The sequence below is a fragment of the Armigeres subalbatus genome, chromosome 2 (genome assembly GCF_024139115.2).
Source record: "Armigeres subalbatus isolate Guangzhou_Male chromosome 2, GZ_Asu_2, whole genome shotgun sequence".
NCBI classification, from domain to species: Eukaryota; Metazoa; Arthropoda; class Insecta; order Diptera; family Culicidae; genus Armigeres; species Armigeres subalbatus.
The window spans coordinates 134318763-134337352 of NC_085140.1; the positions used below are offsets into that span (position 1 = coordinate 134318763).

At 38.9% G+C, this 18590-nt stretch overlaps 1 protein-coding gene across 14 annotated transcripts in view; it reads left to right on the plus strand.

Annotated features, from left to right (window-relative positions):
• LOC134210873 (high affinity cAMP-specific and IBMX-insensitive 3',5'-cyclic phosphodiesterase 8) overlaps window positions 1-18590 on the plus strand; it is a 630844-nt gene that overhangs the window by 590719 nt on the left and 21535 nt on the right. For all 14 annotated transcript variants that reach the window (XM_062687262.1, XM_062687263.1, XM_062687274.1 and 11 more), the window contains 5 exons: window positions 4833-4943; window positions 5015-5184; window positions 5254-5650; window positions 5719-5926; window positions 5986-6131. In XM_062687262.1, coding sequence (XP_062543246.1) covers window positions 4833-4943; window positions 5015-5184; window positions 5254-5650; window positions 5719-5926; window positions 5986-6131 — 1032 coding nt within the window. The remainder of the gene's footprint in view (window positions 1-4832; window positions 4944-5014; window positions 5185-5253; window positions 5651-5718; window positions 5927-5985; window positions 6132-18590) is intronic.

Here is an 18590-nt window from a genome sequence, read left to right on the forward strand (position 1 = left end):
TTGCAACTGGGTATGACGTTTGTGACGGTTGCATTCTGAGATGAGTTAGATTAAGGGATTAGGGTTTTGTTTATGTTGGGCAAAATTATTCCCACTAGCATCTCTCTCTTATGGGCCAGCGGCAAGAGCGCGAGTTCAAATCCCGGTCGAAGGAAGTAAAAAATTATGTTCCATTTCAAATATGAAAATACAATAACGATATAATATGTAAAAAAAGAATTAGAAAAAAAATGCCATTAAAAACCTTAATTAAGCATTTATTCAGCATTTCGGATGCTGAATAAATGCTACCCATGCTATATTGGGCCAAAACCTGCATTTAAATAACATTAAAGGCGACTATAGGGCTTATTGGCATTTAATGTTTTGCAGTAAAGGCGCATATAATGCCACTTGAATGCTTTATATAATGCTTACTGGTTATCTGGGTATAATCTGAAATTATCACGGTTTGAAAACTCTAAAAACATTGTCAAAAACTTTGCGGTGCTATTTTTGTTTCCCCGGGTTTCAATGGGGTCTCCCCACTTGATTCCTTTTCTGATTTATCACAGCCAAAAATAAATAAATATAGGACACTGCACAGAAAAATTTCTTTCTCTTTCGTTCTTCATAAATTTTGACGTTTACTGCCTTGTTGTTTTTTAATTTCAGCCGGATGACACACAACTATGCTTCTGGCTCCAGCATAAAATTCACGTTATTGTTTTGCTGTGGGCGTTATTTTCGGATACAATATTGTTACCAAATATTCAAATTTGGTTTGCACCGTACTAACCGTGTTGTGTTGAATGACGGTCTTATTACAATTGAAATGAAAACCGAACACATTTTTCACGGCACGGAATACGTGGTACATAACGATAATAGAAATAAATTTATTCAAATCGCTTAACAACAATTACCCCATCACAGAAAACTAGTCCTGAAATGATGTTTTTGTTTACTAATTTTGAATTGTCAGTGGGGCCCACCTCGCGCTAACCCCAGAGATGCTAGCCACCATTTTTTCCCATTGGAGAGATAGGCGATGACAGTAGGGTGTTTAATTTCTTTGCAGCGAGAAAGAGACAAAGCAGTCCGTGCAGTGCCCTATATGCGATTTCCACACAGACTTTCTAAGAAATATAGTATTTACCTTTACTGATGTATGACAGTCCTTAAAATATTGTTGTTATTGATACACAGAGTTTGGAGTGCTGTCAAAAATCGACTTTCAAAATATTCGGGGGAAATTGATCCAATTGATCCAAGAACTTGCTTTGGTAAATAGAAAGGTGCCCTCAGATTTTTTAAATGTTTTTCTTTCAAAATACGCGGAATTTTCGAATTGCTGTGCTTATTCATGAACGATTTTTGTTATTGAGCTCGACAGCACATGCAATTTTAAAATTTGGGGAGACTTGATCCCCTTTCTATGATATCTACGCAATAAATATTTTTTCCTGCCAACCTTTCATCAAATCTGTTAACCTTCTGTCTGTGTTCAAAAAAACTTACGTTGTCTGTGCTCTGGGGTCAAATTGACCCCAAATTGAAATTGCTATAACTTTTTTATTGTTAGGCCGATTTTGGATTTTTGGGGCTGTTTCGAAAGATAATTTAATCATCTTTCAGGTCGTAACCAAAGATTGACTATTGGTGGGCGGGTACATCGCGGGGAGGGATTTTAGTGAACAAGGGTACAAAAACAGTGATTTTTCATGCTTGTTTTACTTATATCCGAAAATTCTACCCATTTTGAACTGCACTTTTTTTAAAAAGGTTATGCAGGAAGGCGTGTGCTTCGGCATGAGGCGTTGATAAGTTTAGTTGGCCGCCAGGTGAATTATATTTGAATTCATTATTTTAGACTACTCAAGATATTCCGATATATAGAATTCTCCTCAGTGTAAATATTCTTATGGTACAGATTTAAAATTTGTTAAAATAGCGTCTTGATCAAAGGTCGTCTAGTGGGAGTGGACTGTCTAGTGATGGAAGTAATAATTGGGAATTTTACAAATAGGCGGCAAATTGGCTAATCTTTGGTTACGCATGTAGACCCAAAGGCCTTAGTTCCAGGGTTTTCTTGAATGACCTAAAACATATTCTGTGAACACATTCTATTATTTGCAGCATCGCTGGAGCAGGTTGAATGCAAAGAAAACTTTTGATGAACTCTACAACAACATTCATGATTGCCAAAAATGCTACAAACCAAAATACATCAGATCTCACATGCAAAAATATACTCAAATATAACAGCTCATTAGCGCCGCATCTTGGAAGAAGTGCTCATTAAATTGAGCACCGCTTTGTAGTCCTGGACATCCTGAACAATGTTGCCAAATACAACTTGGTTGTAGGTATGACGGATCGCAATATTTCAAACACGCAAGAATATTGCAAGTACACTAGCGCCGCCTATTTGTAAATTTCCTAATTATTTATTCCGTCACATGACAGTCCATTCCCACCAGACGAACTTTGTTAAAGACGTCATCTTTACAAATTTCAAATTTGTGCGATAAGAATATTTACACTGAGGAGAATTCCATGTATCGGAATTACTTGAGTAGTCTAAAATAATGAATTCAAATATACCGCCACCTAGCGACCGAGCTCTAAACTAATCAATGCCTCATGTCAAAGGACACACCTTCCTGCATAACCTTTTTAAAAAGGAGCAGTTCAAAATGGGTAGGATTTTCAGATATAAGTAAAATAAGCATGAAAAATCACTGTTTTTGTACCCTTTTTTACAAAAACCCCTCCCCGCGATGTACCCGCCCACCAATAGTCAATCTTTGGTAACGACCTGAAAGATGATTAAATTATCTCTCGAAACAGCCCCAGAAATCCAAAATTGGCCAAACATTAAAAAAGTTATAGCAATTTCAATTTAAATCAATTTGACCCCAGAGCACAGACAACGTAAGTTTTTTGAAAAAAGTACACTGTAGCGCAAATTTTCAATATTTTTCAAGCGGATTTGCACCTAGGAGACAGATCTCGGCGAGTTTTACCAAACTACCAAAAATTAGGAGAATCGGTTGAAAACTAAAAAAATGGCAGCCACTCAAACTGGCCTGGGGTCATATTGACCCCAGAGCACAGACAAAAGGTTAAATCTACAAAAAATTAGAAACCTGAGAACAGATTTATATTTTTTGGAATTTTTTCGCCAAATTTTTATATGGGTGACTAATGGGGGATCAAGTGTCCCCATATTGAGGCAATAATTTCAAATCCAAATATCCTAAAACTTTGATGGAGTGTTGACATTTTCATCAGTACAGATCATTAAACATTTTTATGGCTTTGGACTGTAAATAAATGAAAGTATTTAATCATTGTTATGAAAAGTTGTTCAAATAAAATGGCCAATAAAAAAATTCTTTAGGAAGGTCAAAACATACAAACCGCCCCCCCCCCCCGGGGATCAAGTCTCCCCACCTTCCCCTACAGTAAAACGACCTATTATGGAGCGGTTAGGCATCGCGTCTGAACAAAATAGATTTTGAAAATTCTTTAAAAATAAACTGCTTATCATTTTTCACATTACAGTACCTAGTCGAATGAGGTACTCTTGAACTCTAGTTTCGTAAATATTACGCCCTTTGTACTAATTTCTACTGTTGTTTTGTTTGTGTGACAATAAAAACAAACTATGCGATATTTTATGAAGAACAGTCCTATTGTTGCGGTGTTGCTTGTATTGCTTATAAAGAGTGATACCACAACAATATCACTTTAGGACTACCGCAATAATGACTAAATTCTTTTAGAAAAAAATTGATTTTTAATCGTTTGTGAAACAAAAGGTGTTTTAGTGTTTGACTTGAACAGTTTTAGCAGTTCCACAATTGTTTTAAAGCTATTATATGCAGAATGGACAATTTTAACACAATCCAAAAAATTTGATTATGATAAAATTTGATTTGAAATTGGATTATGATAAAATTCAACCAATTTGGTAACAATCGCACTGATAAGCGGATTGCCCTTGTTTCATTTCGTGCCCCACACTATATCGACCAAAACGACAACATTATACATACTAGCCAATGGTCCGTGTGAATGACTTTTCACACCAATCACCAGGATGCTATATAAAAAACAACTCTATTGAGGTGAAAGTTATTTCATCGTCCATATCTCAGGGTTAAACTTCACAATCATTGGTCCTGGTCAGCTGCTCTCTACCATATATCGCTTAACAACTTATTTGTGCTCGAGGTCCTGATCCAATCGAATACGCCATTCAAGTCCATTCCGAGCTAGCGCTGCAAATATATTGACCATCCAACCTAGTCTACAAAGTGCTGACCGGAGACCATTCCAGGCGCTCTGCAGAGCTTCATGCACTATAATATCCGATATGTGGGGCATAATGTACGGTGATTCCATAGTATGCCAACTGATGCCTGGTGATGCTGGGAGATTCCGTTCATCTTTCAATTTTTGCGATTTCGATTATGATAGAGCCATCTCGATTCCTTTTTAGCTTTTCTCCCTTTTCCGGAATGTTGTCACCGTGGTGGTCAGGTCAGCGTTTCAATGCTGTTTTTTGCCTGTCAGAAAGGAAGAGGGGCTAGTAATAGAACCTTCTGTTGCAGAGCTATCCATTTTTATATGTCGCATTAACACTACATAAAATCCAGTCATTACACAAGAGGATTTAAGGCGGCCATATATAATTCTGCTCAGGACGTTCCGGTGCGAACCCTATAATAATCGTGGACTTAAATGCATGCCAAGATGGAGAATTATATTACTGTCTTATCAAACATTGAAGATGCCATGCTTAACATAATAATTCCATAACTCTTTTCCGTTCATTCTTATAGGCTCTGTATACGGCATTGCACCGGTCGCGGGAAGCTGTCATCATTACCGACGATTCTTTGCGCGCACAATATGCCAACCGAGCGAGCGAAAAAGTTTTGAACATGAAACTGGTATGTATTCGGCACAAGGCTTCCATTACACTTCATTCTTATCAGTAAACACGTTTTGTACACACCGACAGGATGAAATCGTAGGCAGATCTCTCAGCGACCTGGTGACGGCCGATATTAGCAACATTTTATCTCATACCACTAGGCATAAGGATTACGAAGGTTTTATCAGCACCCGCCGGAAATCACAAGAAACCCTACACATCCACGTTCGGGCCGTACCTGTGTCGTGCATTGGAAGGTATGCGAAAAGTTTCTCCTTTTCTACATTCATTTTCGACAGTCATGAATTTAATATTCTCACCCGCAGAAACCCCACACATTTAGTTTTAATTCTGGAGCAAACGAGCGGTACCACCCTGTCAGCCATAGCGAATGACGCCTTGCAAGCGCTACCGCACGGAAAAGAGGTAGCACGTGGCTCGTTGCACTCCATCCGACGGGGCAGCTTCGATGTGCGTTCGATTGCATCCGACGGACTGCGGCGAACCAGTTTGGCCAAATTGTCTCAGCTTCCGTTGGAGGCCCCAATCACAAAGGTTCTAAGTTTATTGGCCCAGGTTCAGGAAAACTGCTCCTCGGATGAATCCAAACTGCTAGACCGGGTGATGGAGTTCCTCAAACGCGAGGGTCTCTACAGTCCCCAGATGAAGGAAATTCGAACCGAGGATCCCGTGGCAACGGATCTGATAGGAGCTTTATTGACGGTATGGCGCCATACAGATTCAATTCAATATTAGCTACCCCATTCAATCAAAATTTAATAAATTCACAGCAAGGACCCACAAACATTCTTTCATCGCGACGAAGTTCGAATGATTCCATCATCCGGGGAGGAGGTCGACCCTCCACCGGAAGCATTGTATTCAACAAAACCAGAGAATCTTCACAATTGTCTGAGCTGCTCAACAGTGCGCTCAGTTGGGATTTCGAAATCTTCAAGCTGGAAGAGCTTACAGAAAGGCGTCCCCTGGTGTGCTTGGGTATGCAAAAGAGAAACATAAAATTGTAATATTCAATTTACATTTCCATTCCTGGGCAGGTCTGGAGCTGTTCCGGAGGTTTGATGTGTACAATACCTTCTCCTGTGACGAGGTGACATTCAAGCTATGGTTAATCGAGATAGAGAAGAAGTACCACTCGGACAATACATATCACAACAGCACCCACGCAGCGGACGTTATGCAGGTAAGAAAACTGAAACGGGGAGGCGGGAACCAACGTTAAAGGTGTATCCTGTGTGTCCTTGGATAATCCTATGGAAAGTAATTGAAAATGTAGGAAAGCATCAATCTTTTCTGCAGTAGGATGACGAAGGGCTGGCTATTTATTCTGTACTGGTATAATGGATAGATTCAGGGTAGATGGAAAATTAGTTTTCATCGTTAGTTGCTTAATGTAGGAGGCCCTGTAATATTGAAAGCAACCGGCTTGCTATAGAAATTTGGATATGATGAATAGAAAATCATAGGTAATAATAAAGTTTTCATGTCTAAATAAAATCAATACAATTATTATATATTGGATTCTTGATGGCTTAGATAGCCTGGACGGTAAAGGTACGATATCACCAGGATGGAAGTAGTGGTTTCAATTTCCGTCCGGTATTTATGCATATTGGTTGGAATCAAACGTTCTCATTTAGAAATTCCTGCTTTGAGTATGCCTAAAATTTTTGAGCTTTTAGTAATCAGTATACTGCCGTGTCAAGCATATCATGTCGAAAAATATGCAACTGAGAAAAATGCGATTGAAGTTGGAAACATATTTTTTAGTTTGCAGCTAAATTGCCCCATGATATTTTGAATTATGAACGTATATCGATGATAATAGTGTATTTCTAATGGCTTAGTATGTTTCAAAGGATAAACACTGTTTTATTAGTGGAATTTATTCAGTGGGACATTTATGCTGCGAAATTGAAGACAAAATTGATAATTCCAAGCATATTTGTCCCAGTGCTAGAGTATCATCAGATTACTTTGCGCTTAGCAAAAGTTTAGTTGGATCTGGATAATAATCTGTTTCAAATTAGATGCATTAGGTCCAATTTTCTGGCTAAGTCACTGGTTGAGGTGAATTATGTTTCAGCGCAGATGGATTTTTGGAAGAAGCAGCAAAATCAGGTTCCGTGGTAACTCAATTCCGCAATACTACGAAGGTTTTCCTATGATTCCTATGAAATTTATTTCAGATTAGCATCTGATGTGTCGAGTGGAAACTTTCACCTGTGTGGGGTGTGTGTATGAACATTTGTAAACACATGTTAAGGACCATTTTTTCGTAATAAGTTGCACTCGACGGGAAACTCGGCCCCATTGTTTGCTATTGAAAATCGATTAGTCACTTCGTTCCGAAGCTATTGCAAAAATCTTGTATAAGGTACACTGGGGGAAGTGGAAAAAGGGGGTAAGTGTAAAAATCGACTCGAAAAATTGGAATTGTACATACTTTACAGTTTTTACCACATCATAACATTATACAAGAATATACTTTGATGCTCACACTAATACTATGTTGAAATTTGTATAATACATACACTAACACGGTTAACGCTTGAATTGTTATTTTAGGTTTCGCGAATAGTTGATTTTTACATTCATTAAATCAATTTTTATTTGCACCAATTGTTCTTTTTTCAAGTGAATTTATATCACAGGTGACAATTATAATACAATTAAACTATGGGATCAATTGGTAGTAGTTTGTACCAAGAAAGCAAATAATTCTCGCTTAACTTTTCAAAAGGACCTAAGTAACATTTTTTTCATGAATTAATTTGAATAGCGCAATCAACAGAACAGCATGGAAGCTATTGATTGCAGTATTCAAATTAATTCATGAAAAAAATGTTACTTAGGTCCTTTTGAAAAGTTAAGCGAGAATTCAAAGATTTTACACTTACCCCAGGTATCGAACACTGCGGGGGAAGTGGATAATGTTCTAATTACGCAATTTGTTTCTTCTCTCCAGGGTTTATTTCGATAGCTGTGAATCCTCATATGTTCCTTCTTTGTTATCATTGTGATTCCAGTGGTGATTGGACTCATATAAATGAGAAAATGCCTGATTAATCCACCTATCGGTATTGATGCCTTTCACATGTTTTAAATATGAAAAAAATGTATAAGAAAGTTAAAAATGGGTCTGATAGGTAAATATATTCTATAATTCACATTAATTTTTATTCATATCAAGTTTCACCGTTGAATGCAATTTTTTTTGCGAACAAATTGGTTAAGGACAAGTGCTTAAGAATAGCTGACTTAAGAATAGCTTAAGAATAGCTGAAACTGTCGAAATAGCAACGTATGAAAATGCATGAAATCGTGAAAATGATGCTGGCAGCACTTGAACTTTTTGCTTGCTTCTTATGGGTGCAAAAAGTAAAGAAGTCGAAATGGAACCGCTTTTGACGGTTCGATTGGAAACAAGATGGCGTCTTCGCCGATCTCTTATTCTAGTATTTCTATAGTTTATAACCCTATAAGTCCCAGTTTTCCTTCAAAAATTCATCTTTGGGGCGAACATATAGATTTTACGTACACTTAGTGTTCGAGAAGGCAAAACCAGCCCTCCCCTAGCTATTACGAGAATTCCTTGAGGATCTATTCCGTTAAAGTAATGAAATTATTTCACAAAAGATACTCAGAGCAATTATCGTGTTGATTTTAGTTATATGTAACTACTCATCACTATTAAAGGTCAAGGTAACATGGGTTTTCCACTTACCCCATCCCACTAGGGTAAGTGGAAAAACAACTCCTAATTTTAAAAACTTCCCCCAGTGTACCTTATATGTAAATGAATTGGGCCTACCTTATAGCACAGAGAACTTATAGCCATGCGCTTAGAAGCATGACTACAAAGCGATGATGCTTAGGTGGCTTGGTTGGACTCACGGTCAAAGGAATTTTCGGGTGCAATTAGGCATAAAAGTATCATCGTGTTAGCCTCATCTTATACGAATGCAAAAATGGTAATGCCAATAAAGAAAGAAGAAAAAGTGTAAATAAATACATAGAATGCGAATAAAAATGAGAGACTATTCTCACTTCAGTTTTAATAAAAATCATCTTAATATGCTTCAATTATTACTTTTTAATTTTAAATTAATCTTTTTACCCATTGAAACTATACCACAACCCTTATTATTTTTCTGGATGATTTGATAATGAAAATTGGCCTCTTCGAAGTAATTTAATACATGTTGTATGACATTTGTTTCAATGGGACAGTTATGCTTGGAAATTCTACAATGGGACAAAATGAACCGATATTTTTGCGATGCAGCAAATCTGAAATAATAAAAATGACAGTTGTGTGTTGCTTCCGTATTGAGTGATGTGCCCTTGGAAACGCGTTTTATTCGAGCTTTTCATTAAACGATGAAGCTTTTGAAACGTAATAACCAATGAACTATAGCATCCGTTTGATATGACGTGTACAGTAAATCACATCCATATTGCCTGATTTTCTCAAAATTGCACGCGGCAAACCTTTCATGAAAGGTACCGCCGCACTTTCTGCACCCCGTTTACTTGATTCTTATGGGTGAATATCATTGCGGTGTATCGTTTGGCGCGGCTGTACGTTTCGGCAGTCATTCACCGTGTGAAGTTTTGTGCAAGTACCCATTTGGGAACATTACAAACGCCGCTCAGTGTATCATATCCAGATAATCTGACAATACTATGCGCAGAATCTAATGTTCATGATTTTTTTTTTCAAATCGTGATTTCAAAGCAAATATTTCACGAAATCATGCACCAATGGTGCTCAAACTCCATAGCAAGGGATGCTGCAAATAAACTTATGTTAATATCATAATAGGGAAGTGCTATTGGCATTTAAAATCGTGAGAAGGAGTTGAAAAAAATCATATACAGCTTTGCCGAAATTTTAATAGAACTGGTCGCAGAATGACAACTGGGTGTAGGGTCATTTAGCCGAATGCCGTTTGCAATGGGGAGTAAGAAATTAGAAGTGACAAATGAGAAATGAGTAGTGTGAAGTTATTGGTGAGAAGTAAGATATGCTAGATGAGAAGTGATAATTGAGATACCGAGTATGTAGTAAGAAATACGAATCGGGAGAAGAGAATAAAGAATATACAAAAAAGAAGGAAGAGGGGAAAAGGAAACAAGAATAAGGAATGAAAAAAGTTAATGATGAATAAATAAGAAAGAAGGAAGGAGGAAGAAGGGAGAAGGAAGTGAAAAATGGAGAAGGAGAAAGAAGAAAAAAGAAGGGAGCACGGTGTCTCTATGGGGGAATATTATTTTATAAAAAAACAGTATCTCCCACATTTTATAAAAATCACAATCAAACATCCACCACCCGAAAGTGTATAGTCTCCTCTTTCATGTCGTGGATAAACTAAAATATTCTATCGGTGACAAAATATCTAGAACAATTTTTTTTTCGGCATTTTAGTGCAAACTCTATATCAAGCTCTATCTGGTAAAAGGGCGAATGTCGCAAGAGAGAATTCTCTTCGTCGACTTCCCCTCTTTTTAATAGGCACTTTTCCCTGTGTTCCCCTCCCGAATAAAAGTGATAAGCAGCTGATTTCTTTGCAGTTTATCACCTCAGAATGCAAGTTCGTATTGTTTTCTATCGTTCTGAGGTGATGAATCACACATAAATCCGCTGCTTGTCACCTTTATTTAAAAGAGGGGAAGTTGACGAAGAGAATTCTCTCTTGCGATATTCCTCCTTATTCTAGATAGAGCTTGATTTAAATCTTATTCACCACCAAACTCACCTTCACCAAAAGTGTATGTAAAAATGACACCCGATAGAACATTTTGTAATTGCACTTAGGGGAAGTGGGGGTAACACGCCCATAGGGGTTAAAACGCGCCACCCCTGAATAAGGTTAAATATCCCCATTGTGATTATTTTAAATAGTCTATACGATGAATCAATGAAAAATATTGCCATTGGATACATACACACTTAAACAGAGTTCCAGAGTTCGGTAAATTATTTTACCGAATATTTCGGTGATTAAAATAATCACAGATACATCGGTAATTTTACCCTTGTTGACATTGCATCATACTGAAATTTCGGTGATTTTGGACGAAATGTCATAAATTTACCGAAAATAATGTAAATGTGGTGTATCACCGATGGATCGGTAATCTTCAACAAAAACTTCGGTATCGTCGTACGTCCAATCCACCATGTTTTTTTTTTGTTTGGTGTCGAAAGAAGTTACTTCCTTACAGCAAGTAGTTCATTATTACGCTAAGAAATACACGAAATTGAATGATGCGCTCTCTTTGGAGTGTTCCACGCAAAGGTAAATATTTTCTGTCCCAATGAGGCAAATTTAACTTTATTGGAAAATACATTGCAGATTTCTATGATCGAAAGGATTTGTTGATGCAGCGCACGCAAGGCAATTTTTTTCATCGTCAAACATCTGAGCATCGAATTAACTGTTTTCGGCAGCTGAAAAAATCGGATAATGGATTCCATTTCCAGCTGTAGTGGAATTTCAAATTATTTTGAACTGTATGCGGCAGTTGTTTAGAGATTTATGGATGAGTGTAAGCGATGAAATTATTTGATATGGCAATGTGCTTGAAAAAATAATAAATGCTAATAAAATATTGAAAACCACACATCAATAATCATTCCTTCCTGTTATAGAAACAAAACATTCCAAAAAATCCAGCCGGATATTCCTCATTACCGAATATTCGGTAGATGAGAAATTTACCGAACGGTACGGTAAAATTGACATTTCATGGAGAACATTCAGATTACCGAACGCTCGGTAGTCTATCCGCTTACCGAACTCATTACCGAAAGTTCAGCTGTTGAGAATTCGGTAAATAGATTACCGAAGTCGGTAATTTATTCTAAGTGTGTATATTTCATGATTTTTCTCTAGTTACACATGAAAAACTCGAAAAAATGATTTTTGCGTGTTTTGAGGCAATTCTAGCTCGGTGAAATTTAGTCTTTCTATCGCTGTTATTCATTGGTAAATTGAAAATTGAGCCATGAGCCATGCTGCTTACTTGTGTTCTTTATGTTCCACACGAAATCGTCGTCAAAATTGGTCTTAAAACGATTTGATGGGCCTTCAAACTTCTGAGGTCGGTGTGGGGCAGTACGCCCATGCTCATTTCGTATGACCGAAACAGCTGAAACATTCGGTTAATTGCCTTAATGTAGGCAATTAAAATGAAAATCAGTACGATAAACACATGCGCGTTTTAACCCATCCACTGGCGCATCTCACCCAGCATGGTTTCAAAATCAATATTTTTCGGGTGCTTTTTAAAAATCAAATTTCTGTGCAATAAAATGTACAATTAGATATCTGTCATCGGTAGTCAGTCGCAGATATGCTGTTCTTTAGTATGCGCTGATGAAAACTGGCTGAAATGGTGGTTTTCATTGATAAAAATGGCATTTTCCTTAACGTGGGCGTCCTACCCCCAGTTCCCCTACGTGAAGGACGAAAACCTCTACTATCGTGTAGGGGAACTGGGGGTAGGACGCCCACGTTAAGGAAAATGCCATTTTTATCAATGAAAACCACCATTTCAGCCAGTTTTCATCAGCGCATACTGAAGAACAGCATATCTGCGACTGACTACCGATAACAGAAACCATTTTTGACGTTTTCATTCGTGTGGAACATAAAGAACACGAGTAAGCAGCATGGCTCATGGCTCAATTATTAATTTATCAATGTATAACAGCGACAGAAAGACCAAATTCCACCGAGCTAGAATTGCATCAAAACACGCAAAAATCGTTTTTTCGAGTTTTTCATGTATAACTAGAGAAAAATCATGAAATATATGTATCCAATGGCAATTTTTTCATTGCTTTATCGTATAGACTATTGAAAATAATCAAAATGGGGATATTTAACCTTATTCAGGGGTGGCGCGTTTTAACCCCTATGGGCGTGCTACCCCCACTTCCCCTACTGGGTGTTTCAGAGATACTTATTTTTTGAAAATAAGACTGTTTGGACAAAGACACTGTGGAGAAGATGGAGGAAAGAAGAATGAAGAAGGAAGATGAAAGATGGAAGGAGGAAGAAGGAAGAAGAAAGAGTGAAGAAGGAAAAAGGAAGAAGGCAGGATGATGAGGAATGGATAAATAGAGAAGAAGGAACATTTAGAAGAAAATAATAACGAAAAAGATAGAAAGTACAAGGAAGTAAAATAAAACAATAAAAAAAAGAAAGAAAAAAGGGGTAAGGAACGGTTTCTCACTTTTCAATACTTATTTCTTGCTTCTCCCATTTCACATTCCACTTCTCACTTCTCAGTTTTCTCAATTTTTACTTCGCTTTTCTCATTTCTAGCTTCTTGATTCTTACTTCTCATTCCTCACTTCTTAATTCTTATTTCTCATTTCTCAATTTTCAGTTCAAAGTTCCCGCTCTCAGTTCTCAGTTTTCAGCACTTAGTTATCAGTCGTTAGTTCTCAGATCACCGTTCTTACTTTTAATTTCTCTGTTCACTTTCCACTTCTCACTTTTCATTTTCACTTTTCACTTTCACTTTTCACTTCTCACTTCTCATTTCTCGCTTTTCGCTTATCACTTCTCCCTTCTTAATTCTCAATTCTCACCTTTCACTACTCACTTCTCGTTTTACAATTCTCACTACCCACTACTAATTTCTCACTCTTTAGTACTCGTAATCTGAGGTATTTTTTTTACTATTCGTCCAAATGCCACTCAACCAAACGTCCTGTATGGCCAAACAGCATGCGGCAAAATGGCGTTCGGCCAAATTGGCTGACACCGACATCTGATATGGTCAATGCCGCCCGGAATTTTTTTCTACCTCATAATTTTGGAGCTAGAACTTTCCAATTTTGAGGTCCAATGTGCCTCATATTTCAAAGATAGGCAGATTACATGTAAGCGAACATGATGATAATTAATCCAGAGCAAAAATAGACAATAAATCCAAGATTTAGGGCAGGTGAAATTACAAGGTTGAAGCATTGATATGTATATGAATTAAATTTGTTCACATAATTCCAAATGGAACCTGGCCTGCTTTTCAACTTAGTATTCTATTAGCATTTCCTCAATTATTAATTGAAAGCTTTTCTATGCCCGCCATTGGACACACTATACTCAGGGAGTCGAGAATATTTCCAAGCCGAAAACATTCTAGACCGGACCGAGAATCAAACACGCTATCTCCGTATTGGAGCTTGCAAGGCTAACTAGGGACCCCGTTTACCTTATCTTCTTCTTCATTGACATTACATCCCTCACTGGGACATTGCCACCTCGCAGCTTAGTGTTCATTAAGCACTTCCACAGTTATTAACTACGAGGTTTCTAAGCCAAGTTACCATTTCTTCATTCGTATATCTTGATGATACGTTTATGCCCAGGGAAATCGAGACAATTTCCAAACCGAAGTTACCTAGACCGGCACCGGGAATCGAACCCAGCCACCCTCAGGATGGTTTTGCTTTGTACACGCGCATTTTACCGCTAGGCTAAGGAGGGCCCCTTATATTCCATACATAATATTTTTTTTACATAATATTTAAAAAAAACTTTGGCTAAATTCCCACTTCCTTGTAGCACTTTCATAACCAGACCAATGCGCACTTTCTGTCACAGTTGCTAAACTAATAGTGCCCAAAACATTCTTGTTGTCTGGTGATAGGCCTACCATGAGTTCGATCGATACCGCTGTATCTTTTGTTATTCATATCTTTTGGAAAACACACCTAATCCACCTAGCGATGATAATGATGCCATTTTCGTGCAGATTTTTCTTATATGCTACAATGAGTAAATTGTAAAACAGCACGTCGAGTGGTTTATCATAAACATGATTTGAACCTGTCATAAGACGAGTTTATACAATCCCATTGGATTTGAAATTAGTATTTTAGCCATAACTTTTGAGCTCCTAATCTACCCTGGTCAATTTTTGATAAGAAACAATGGGACAGGAAGAAGTACCTAAGTGAGGAAAAAGTAAGAGATGAGAAGGGAAACTCATTTATCACGTTTCACTATTCACAGTGAGAATTGAAAATGGGAAATGAGACATCTCACTCCCCATGAGAAGTGACATTTCAAGTTCTAGCTACTCACTTTGAATAGTATGAAATGGTTAATAATTGATTTAAGAAATGAGAAGTGGGAAGTGAGAAGTGAGGCGTCTCACTTCTCTACTTATTATGAAAAGTGAGAATTATGAAGAGAGAAGTAAGAAATGAGGACTACGAGATGAAAAGTGAGAAACACGATTCAATCGGAAACCAGATTGAGAAAGACACGTCTTTACATTTTCTCTTGAATAATCCTCCGAATGAATCAACCCTGATTCTAACTTCTGTAATATGAAGTGAGAAGTGTAAAGTAAGAAGGGTTAAGTATAGATAGTGGAATATATAGATGAGTGAAGATAAATCCTCTGTCTCCAAACGAACTGTCAAACGTGTCTCCAAACGATAAATAAAAAAAAAATCAATTAATAACTGAGAAAAAGCTAATAGAATACTTAGTTGTTAAGCAGGCTTCCTATACTTAAGACTTTGAGAAATTTGTAGGCTTCCAAGCTACTTGTTGGTACTGGCAGCACTGCTGATCAAGATTGATGACGTTCTAATATAAATGTCACGGAAGACGTCAAGGTGACTGCTCAAACGTCAAAGCATCGGTCAAATGTAACGAATTGTTTTCCCTTTATTCGTCATTGTTAGCTAAACTCAACCCAGTGAAGTAGCCCTTTGTAACAGGTGAAATCTATAGCTATTGAATTGATTAAATCCTAATTTACACTAATTTGAACTTACAGATAGTACTTAAAGCTAATTGAATTATTACATAAAACTAAAAAGTGTTGTTCTCGGCACAAACATCCAAACGAATTGTAAGAATCTAATATAATTGTTTAAACCTAACCTAAATTAAAGTGACTACGTTCAGGTTACACGTGTCATCGTTGTAGAGTGTCGTACGGCTAGAATTGTGCTAGAATTACCTTTGCCAACCGATTTTGTAAGTACGCAATTAAACAGTAAACACAGTTATCGTAAAACTAACTTCACGAATAAACCTACAGCTAAAGCTACATTGCAACAAAACCTACGTGCGTTGTAATTCGCTGATAGAAACGACCAGAGGTTCGCCATTCTATTGCCACAGGCCACTACGGGAACAAGCTTTAGAAAATCGCCAGTACCAATCTGGTCAATATGAATACGATTCCAGAAAAATCCATTCCTGAGATGCACGGAAACATCACATCACACATCGTACACACGCTCGACGAACAGCGGTCAGATTGCGTAAAGTGCGATCGTATCAACGGTGAGGAAAGCATGGTACAATGTGATATTTGCCAAACTTGGTGGCACTTCGCATGTGCTGGAGTATCCGATTCGATTGAGAATCGTGCCTGGTCGTGCCAACTGCCAGGTAGACGAAATAGCCAGCGTCGCGTCTGGTTCACGTGCATCCCACACCTCCGGTAAATCCGGAAACTCAGCCAGGATAAATCTGCAGCTTGAGAAGCTGGAGGAGCTCCAAGCAATGCAGAAACGGTTCATCGAGGATAAATACAAACTGCTGGAGTCTCAACTGGAGTTGGACGAAGAAAACGTTAGTGTTCGTAGCAAGAGTAGCCGAGTCAGTAAGCGCTCTAAAATCGCCAAGGTCGTACAATGGGTCAACAACTGTGCAGAGCAGTCGGAGACACCCCCAGAAAAATCAACGGAGGCACGTCTTCAACCATGCCGCCAGCATCGTCCAATCGTACCGCACCTGCGACTACTACTGCGATCGCCCTGGGGTTCAGAATTTAATGCAGCCACCAAGCTCCAGCCTCCTGAGCCCATTGAAACACCCTGCTCTGTCCAACCAACGATCAGCAACAATACAAAAGATCTCCATGCAAGTGCCAGAGGATTCGAAAACAATTCCGAAACAAGACAAAGCTAGAACTGGAGTCTTCAATAAGATTACCGGTACGGTGCCGTTGGCACAATCCACCCCAACACAAACACAATCCAGCGCATTGTTGTTGGCGTGTTCGGATACAAGGAACCCACAAACGACATCAGTGGCTCATCCGCCAGAATCGTCGTCCGGTATGCCGGAAAACCAACCAATATCAGCGTTAGCATCTATGCCGCCGGTATTAGTTTCATCGGCGCCACCCCCATCAGCACCTATACCTCCATTACTACTGCCCCGCCATCTGCACCTGAAGATACATCGAATGGAACATCGGTGCTGCCTCTACAGTCCGCACATAAACCTACAGTTTTGCCGCCTCCTCCGTGTGCACCAGCATTAGGATATACAACGCTACCGCCACCACCAGGAATGTCACTACCATTCGCAGCATCGGCTGCGCCTCTACCTGGAACCAGCTCGGTACACCCCGGGCCGGCATCTGTATCTCAATCTGCCTTACCGAACTGGTCTGAGCCAGTATCAGGGTTTGTACCTGCCCCCCTCCCCACTGCTTTCTCCGAGCCACCAGGTAAGTCAGATAGTAATCCTTTACCACCAATGCAAAACGATTCCAACCTCCAACACCTGATGAAGCAATTTGGTAGCATTGCTTTATCACCTTTGCAATCACCATTGCTCAATGCAAATATAGCCACGTTTGCCCCATCCCCCTCACAATTAGCTGCAAGACAAGTCATGCCTCGTGACTTGCCCCCCTTTTCCGGCAACCCAGCCGACTGGCCAGTATTCATTAGCAGTTTTATGAATACCACCCTTGCTTGTGGGTACTCTAGCGCCGAGAATCTATGCCGTCTTCAGCGAAGCCTTAAGGGCGCAGCATACGAAGCTGTTCAAAGCCGTTTGCTTTTACCTGAGTCTGTACCACATATTATAGAAACTTTGCATTTGCTTTATGGTAGGCCTGAGTTGTTGATCTCAGCCCTCCTTGAAAAGGTGCGATCAGCTCCATCGCCGAAAGTGGAAAGGTTCCAAACTATTATCGATTTTGGAATGTCAATACAAAGTTTATGTGACCATTTGGAAGTTGCTGGTCAATCAGTTCATCTGTCAAACCCTTCGCTTCTCGCGGAACTCGTCGCCAAACTACCACCACATCTACAGATGGAGTGGGGATCATACCTCCAGGGATTCTCGGAGGTGAATCTTAAAACCTTCGGTTCCTTTATGTCCAGTGTAGTGAGAGCAGTAAGTAAAGTGACCGTGTTTGTCAGCAGCAGTGCTTTCGTGAAGAACAGTTCTAAAACCAGAGGAAGTGTTAATACTCATCACAGTGACCATAAATTGAACGTAAATTCGAAATCGTCTAACAGCTTGGAGGAAGTGAAATCATGTTCAGCTTGCAGGAAGACCGGTCATCGTATCCCGGACTGTCTATTCTTCAAATCTCTTTCGGTGGATGGACGTTGGAAGTGCGTGCAGTCTAATGGGCTATGCCGAAATTGTTTAAACACACACGGAAGAAGAAGCTGCCGAAAACCTGGCAACTGCGGCATTAATGGCTGTGAGTATCGCCATCATCCGCTTCTACACTCGCAGCGAAGCAACCCAGAATCGAAAACTCAAACCGTATTAAATGTTGCGCAGAACAACACTCATCGACAAATGAAACAGTCCCTGCTTTTCAGGATACTGCCAGTGACTCT